The following is an 8,036-nucleotide window of genomic DNA, read 5'->3' on the forward strand; positions in this document are numbered from 1 at the left end:
AGGAAGTAATGGCTTAAATATGAAATTGATTCATTTTTAGTATGAAGGGGGAATAAAGCAATTAACAGTCAGGGAACTTGTCATAGGTGACAAATAAGACAGAAGCGGAAATTTAAGCTCTTTGTATACTGAATGTGGACTCTAGGAGAGGTACCCTTGATAGCAAACTGATATTCAGTTAGACAAGAGAGAACTTTGGGATACGTTTTACCTGACTGAATAAAAACATTTTAATGATCTTACTCTTTGGGCTAACAGCTTAATAGTTAAAGTTCTCTCCACCATACTCCAAATTTCTTTTAACCTAATGAGATACAAGCACTCATCCACTATGCTGAGAGACTGCATAACAATGACTGGCTTTACTTGTCATTTACTGACTTACCCTATCATAACCAGGTTTTACAGATTCCATCCTTCCATATCATTTTACTTACAGGCCAGAGTCACTGCTGAATTCTGTTTAAATGTACTTTTGATTGCATTACCCTAATTTATACTTTTCAAGATAAGGCATTTTCAAGGAGTCACTATATTTACAGAATTCAAATTGGACTGCTATATGGCTGGGGATAAGATGCTCATTACATAAAACAGAATTGTTGATTTTTATGATTGCTTCACATCTAAATTAATCCTTCCCAAACTCTTTGCAGTAGATGAATATCACCTAGACTAAGATCCAGCAACCTAAAGTTAAGGCTAGAACTCAAAATTATATGTTTTAAAAGAAATAATAAAACCAACTGGTTTAAATACTATATCAAAAGAATGTGATAAAGAATAAAAACATTCAGACCAACAATAAAGTACATCATCTAAATTTTTTGACCCTGTAAGCAAAGTTTTCTCCAAATGGAATATACAACAATTTATAATACCACCCTAGCTGAATGAAGCTATGCAAAAGGCAGCAAATTTGAAGAATCATTTTTGCTTATGTACTCTTCGCCCACTATCTCCTCTTTTAATAATAGTTGATTAGCAGTCACCTGTCATTTGCATGTCAAAACGTAATTAAAATTCACATCTTTCTTTACTAAAAAAAGTTAAATCTCAACTGGAATAATCAGGAGGAGAGATAATGATGTTTAAAATATTAATACTTTAAAAATGGCCTCTATAATTTTCTTTATTTGCTCAATGCACAGCCCTATATTTTAAAATGCTGTTAGTGAAACAGTACTTAAATATTACTTCAATTCTGATGTTGAATATCAAGAAAAGGGAAAGAAACTAACAGTTTAGTAAAATAAAAAACAGTCTGCAAAAATTGTTAGGTGACTGATAAATTTAAAAACAGTCCAAACTTTCAAAGAAACCTATATAACATCAACACTCCCTATCTTTGCAAGCTAAGAGAAGATTAAATCCTCAAAAGATCTGGGTTAAAATGACATGTTTGTGGGGGACGGGATGAGGCAAAGAATAAGATTTGGCTTTTTTTTTTTTTTTTTTACATATTCTTTTCATTTGAGAACAATCTCATAAACCATAATAAAAGAAGGAAACTTAAAACTACTCAACATACCAAAGGACAAGTGCAACTCATCTGGATACTTCAACTTTAAAAATCCAGGTTACCAATCATCTCTTTGATCAAACACCCATTAAACATAATGCTGCCATTTTTTTAAAGCTGTGACTGAAGTGAGATGTAGAAAACAATTAAATTAGTGTTAAAATGAATATAATTTGCCAGTCAATTGGTCTTAAACAGAACCTTTGGGTATGTAGACTGAATGGAGAATGGTTTGGCAAAGAAAAGATGAGAATAAAAATCTTCTAAATGCTATCTGCTCTCAGTAAGACAACTCTAACTTCTAACATGGAGCTAAAATTATTTGTTATTCTACTTTACCTTTTGAGCTGTTGAAAGCAACTGCCTTAGCCAATTACATACTTCAGAAATTTTCAATAACAAATCTTTACAAGGAAATGATTTTCAAATCACCAAAAAGCCAAAGGACAAGATGTTCAGGAATTTAGAAAGTATCTAAGAAAGAATACATTCAGGGAAGGGCTTTATCAAGGTGGGCAAAGTTCAGAATGGCAGAACTCCTTCCTGGTCATAACGAATAGGCTCACACTCGAACTGGTTGGGTGACTTATCACTGAGCACAGTACTACACAGAAGGAAAAGCCTGGTACAGAAAGCTTGAATGGCCCACAGAAAACCTAGTGGTGACCAGAACCTAAAGGCACATGCAGGTACGCATCTTTTATATTGGATGTGATACACTTACATGGCCCCTGTTGAATCTCTTGGGGACCAACAGTAAAGCAAGTTTAGAACTTCAAATCTTGAGACATCTATAGCAAGATGCTGATCCAATGTGGCTCCAAATATCTTCTGTTTTCCTGGCTCACCTGAAGAGGAAAAAACACTACAGAGGATGTGGGAACTGAATTTCTTTATGTAGTTTCTTCTAGAGCAACTGTCTGAAAGTTTTGGCCCAATCCTTTACGGAGTCTGGAGATGAAATACTCAAGGGACTAGTGAAAACAATTCAAATGAAAAGGTGGAGTGAGATCTCTAAAGGGGAACATGAGAGCCAAAGATAATCCTCGTTGATCGATCAGTGTTTCTAATCCCTAAGTGGGAGGAGGCAGAGAAAGGAGAGGAAAAAAATGCAGATGTTTCTCCCTCCACTTCCTCACCCCAGCTGCTACTGATAATTCACAAAGTGCCTAAGCTTTTTTGACCACAGTTAGGGAGTGAATAAGCAAGATTACTTAGAAAGTTTAAGCATTTGTCAAGTTTCCCTCCCCTGGCTCTGTGACATTATTAAGCAGCAGGGAGGCCTTTCAGGTAATATTTTTTTCTAAGAAAAGATTCTATTGGAATACAGCTTGAAGCAATCAAGAGAGAGAAAAAATAAAATCAATTGATACAAAAATGGAAGTCGCAGGACAATCTACCATATTGACAAAGTTTATTTAATTCCGTTTTCAAAAGGGGAAAGAGAGCTTCATTTAATAAGAAATCAGAACAAAAGTCCCCAATTAATAGAATATCTTTTAAAACTAAACAACACAAACAGGATGCTTCATCCCCTTAGGAAATATCCCTGGAAAATAATATCTTACAAACTAAGATTAGCAGAACCAAGTCTGTTGTATATAACCACACCAAAGCATAAAAATGCCATCCATATTATTTTAAATTCATTTTAAATTAATTTCTTATTTTTTAAAAAACATTTTACCTAAATAATATTTTATCACTAGAGGTATTCCTAGTATACACATAATAGCCTAGGACATAAAACAATTTTCTTTCCAAATATAATCTGTTTTAACCAGAGTTTACTTGAACTGCCTGATAAAAATACCAGAATGTTCTGAAAAATAAGATTGGAAAAGCAAGCAGATCCTTACCTGACGTGGCTGTTCATTCATTCGTTGTGGGTCTGATTTCACTTTATTACTAGGATGATTTGTGACTTTGGTTACTGGTTGTTTGAAAATTGATGCTGTTTGTCTAATTGGCAATGTTGTATTCAAGTCTGGTTTACCCTGTGGATGTAAGCATGTTTTCATTAATAAATAGTAATTACATAGCTATTACTTTAAATCACATTGTTTCCAACTTGTGTCTACTTTACTATTTTAAATACTCTAGAAGGCTATTAATTATGCATTTTTCTAGGTAAGACAATAACTTTTTGTATACTTTTTATTAAAGATTTATTTATGAATACAGAACTGAGGCACAGGCCAGAGGTGCAGGGGCAGTGAGAGGCTTCACCAGAGACAGAGTGGGGAGCAGAGTAGGCAGATCTAGGAAGTACACTGCTGAGGGGAGCAGCAGGCAAGACAGGAGAGGGATGCCAGGACATGTGGATCATCTCCAGCTGGGATGGAAATGGCACTGAAGTGGCTGTGGCCAAGTTGTAGTGCTGTGTCCTAACCTGCTGCACCACCAGGGAGGGCCTTTTGTATACTTTTAAATCTAAGAAAATTTCTGCTATAAAATCCACAATTAATTTGATTAGCATGGTACTAAGGGCTTGTAAATAACAGATACATTAAAGTCAATGCAAAAGAAAGGAGAGCTTTCAGGGCCATTTCTACATTCTGGGAATGAGGGAACTAATGGCGTACTTAAGCATTATAATTAAGGCTCAGCTGTTAGAGACCAGGCTTATATAAAACACACAAGCAAACCTCACCTTTTATAGAAGAATAAGATAATCAGAAATGGAAGTTCTAAATCCAGTCAACAAACAGAATTCAACTGAGACAAAGCAAAAGGAAGTATTCCCTATTTGTTAATCATATTTATTTCAAAGAAACTTCAGATTGAAGCTTCAGAAAGTCCAGCAACAGAGTTAAGTACTTTTAATCAAAAAATCAAAATAAAATGTGAGGTTTATTCTAGTGAAGAAAAAATTTGGCACAGAATTGCCATTAAGTTCATGTGCAATACAGAGAGATGGGGTGGAGGGGAGCCGGAAGGAGGAAGAGAAGGAAAGGAACTAAATCTGATTGAATCGTTATGTGTTCTAATTATGACAAAATATACATGTAGATAAGGTCACAGATCTCTGAAAACATAAATCCGCTATTTTATATACAAATATGTGCAGTAAGTCAACAGAATAATTGGTGAATTTCTATCTTTACAGCCATCTCTAGATAAAAATCATGCCATAGCCAAAGCTGTGGTTCTCACACGTTAGCATTATCAGAATTATCCACCCACCAAAAGTTTTTTTTTTAATATATGTTATTGGGCCTCCCCCCAGAACTTCTGATTCAGTAGTTCTAGGGTAGGATCTGGAAATCTGCACTTCTATGAAGGTCTCAGGTGATGCTAATCCTACTAGTCAAGGGACACTCTTGGAGAACCACCATTCTAGCACATTGTAGTTGGTAGCAGGTGAACCAAGTCTTCTAATACACTACACCAACATCTAAAACATCTGGAGCCCTCACATAAAATCGAGATTTTAACTTCTCTTAAAAACTCAACAATCAGGCCCTCCCTGGTGGCGCAGCGGGTTAAAGCACAGCACTGAGAATCTAAGACGGCTTCCGCATGAGTTCGACTCCCGCCTGCCCCGGAGGTGACCACATGGTGTGGCAGACCTCTCCTGACCCGCCCACTGCTCCCCTCAGCAGTGTACTTCGTCGATCTGCCTGTTCTGCTCCCCACTCTGTCTCTGGTGAAGCCTCTCACCCTCCGCATCTCTGGCCTGTACCGCAGTTCTGTATGCATAAATAGATAGATCTTTAAAAAAAAAAAAAAAAAAAACCTCAACAATCAGGGGCGCTTCCCTGGTGATGCAAGGGTGTAAGTCTCAGCACTATGAAACTACCTGAAGCCACTGCAGCACAAGTTTGATCCCTGGCCAGGGAGGTGACCCACATGGGGCAGCGGACGTCCCTGTCAGCCTACTGCTGCCCTTAGCAGTCTATTTCAGTCAATCTGTTTGTTCTGCTATCCAGTCTCTGGTGAATTCTCTCACCCCCGCATCTCTGGTATATACCCCCATTCTTGTTTGCACAAATAAATAAATCTAAAAAAAAAAAAAAAACAACGAACTCAGTGATCTGTAGACATTGGACATAGTTGGCAGGAATAGAAATAGGCCATGACTGATTAGAAATGACTGCCCGCTGCAGGTGTCAAATGTTCTTTTGCAACTTTTTTCAGTAACAAATAATCTGTCTGGGTCTTGTAGGAGGTGAGTATGGGACATCTGCTGAGACTATTAGTGATACCTACAAAGATGAGCAGCATGAAATAGTAACCCGACAATTACTACAACAGTACTATTTGGACCTGCTTTAAATGTGTCTTCGCCTCCACACAGGCCCCACGTGTCTGTATGTAGGATTCATTCATTTATCTCACTCAGTTTTCTCATGTTAGTGCTTACCTTTAAGAGATAGTCATCTTAAATAATGGAAATAATATTTATCAGGTAAAGAGATTTATCTTAAAGGAATTTGAAAATAATAATTTGTTCGAGAGATGTGCAACCTGGTTGACAGACTACAAAATAACCAGTTGGGATGGCCACTCTAAAAAGTGTGAGGTTTAGAAAAGATCTCCTAGAAATTCTGTGATGCACAAGTTTGGATATCTTTAACTTATTCTGGAGCTTTCTGGTACTGCAAATGGAGTCAATCACCTATAAAAGAGTCAACGTTCGCTCCTAAAGAAGTTTAATACATAAATGCTTCCAAGAACTTTCCCTGTCACTAATAGTTATAACTATATCATCACTAAACTATACCTAGTTTGATCTGTATTGTTTTTATCCTTTAACAAATAACAATATACTCTGATGGTATTGGAACAAAGATCAGGTCAGCAGTAAAGAAGCATATTGCAACAACTTATATTACCAACTACAGATGAGCCTGGAAGACTCATTCTTACAGCAGATTGGCCAGTCAGCAGAGGCGATTCTGAATTATGAATCTTGAGTCTACAAAGACTGGTAGTAAGTAGGAGAAATATCAAATTGGTCCTACAATGTTAAGAACATTTTTTTCATTAACACCTGTTTTTGGTGCAATGAATAGAAAGTGTCATTGCCTGCCAATGGGCAACCTTTCCCCGTGTTTTATTTTTTATTTTTTTTAATTCCTTTAACTGGACTGAAAGCTCTAATAGCATAAAAATTATTTACTAATTAAGTTTTTATTCCAAAACAGTAATATGCAAAGTTGAGTAGTCTGAAAAACTGGACTAACCAGTTTCCCCAGAAGCTCACAAAACAGTAAATTTTATTACCTCTCTCCTGCCGAGTATCAGTCACTGGTGATTCACACCCAATTGTATGTATGCTTTTAAAAATAACTACTAATCTGCCATTGACTTATGAATTAAAAAACAAACACATTCTCATAGAATAAAACTAAAGTTAGTCATATATCTTAAGTCCTTCAATATAAAAAAAAGTTAAATTAGCAAACACATGTTCTAATACTAATTTCCAACCTTTGATAAATCTTCTCAGTGTAAAACTAATCCTCAAATCAAAAGAATTTTTAGTAATAAACATATAAAGCAGAAATTAAACAAGTCATTTTTTGAAAGTATATTCTATCCCTCTAGGTTCTGGAAAGAATGCCAAAGTAAATTTTTTAATTTCTTTAAACTCTTACTTCATTTCTTTTCAATAGATATCTTGAGATGTTTCTTTTGTATACTCGGAAATGATAAATATGCAGACATTGTTTAAAATAGAAAATTAAAAACTTCTTTTTTTGAAAGGTTAATAGTAACTAATACTACAGCTAAGTATAAAATGTGGTTCTGAACTTCCTGGTAAAAAGAGAAACATTCAGACAATATTATGATAAGAAAAGGAAGGAGGGGGGGTCCTTCCTCCCTGGTGGCACAAGGGGTTAAAGTGCAGCATTATGATGCTATGCGCAGCCACTGTGTCAGAAGTTTGATCCCCGGCCAAGGAGGTAACCCACATGGCGCAACAGACCTCTCCTGTCCCACCCACCGTACCCCTCAGCAGTGTATTTCAGTCAGTCCACTATGTTTCTGTTCCCCACTGTTTGGTGAATACTCTCACCCCCCACATCTCTGGCCTGTACCCCAGTTCTTGTATGCATAAATAAATAAATCTTTAAAAAAGGGTGAAGATGCCTACCAATTGGGAAAACAAAAACTGTTGTGTTAAATCTGTATAGAAAGAAATTAATAATTAGTATCACAACAAAGATTAAACTGATTCAAATGCTCTTTTTCAATGACCTTAAATAAAGTCAAGAACATACCTTTCAAAGAACAACTCAGTGAAAGTGATTCTGAAGAGAACTAAACCAGTGCAGTCTAATTGCTACTGTCAGCATCGTAAATACTTAAATATCTTGGTAATTTAAATACTGAACTTTTTTTTTTTAAGATTTATTTATTTGTGCATACAGAACTGTGGTATAGGCCAGAGGCTCAGGGGCAGTGAGAGACTTCACCAGAGACAGAGTGGGGAGCAGAACAGGCAGATCGACGAAGTACACTGCTGAGGGGAGCAGTGGGCAGGTCAGGAGAGGTCTGCCACGCC

The 8,036-nt window shown here is 36.4% G+C and overlaps 1 protein-coding gene across 1 annotated transcript in view; it reads right to left on the reverse strand.

Annotated features, from left to right (window-relative positions):
• Positions 1–8,036, reverse strand: part of MBD2 (methyl-CpG binding domain protein 2) — a 68,275-nt gene that overhangs the window by 28,308 nt on the left and 31,931 nt on the right. The window contains exon 6 of the mRNA XM_004684010.2: positions 3,382–3,519. Coding sequence (XP_004684067.1) covers positions 3,382–3,519 — 138 coding nt within the window. The remainder of the gene's footprint in view (positions 1–3,381; positions 3,520–8,036) is intronic.

This window comes from Condylura cristata, unplaced genomic scaffold (genome assembly GCF_000260355.1).
Source record: "Condylura cristata isolate star-nosed mole 26May11 unplaced genomic scaffold, ConCri1.0 scaffold00016, whole genome shotgun sequence".
NCBI lineage: Eukaryota > Metazoa > Chordata > Mammalia > Eulipotyphla > Talpidae > Condylura > Condylura cristata.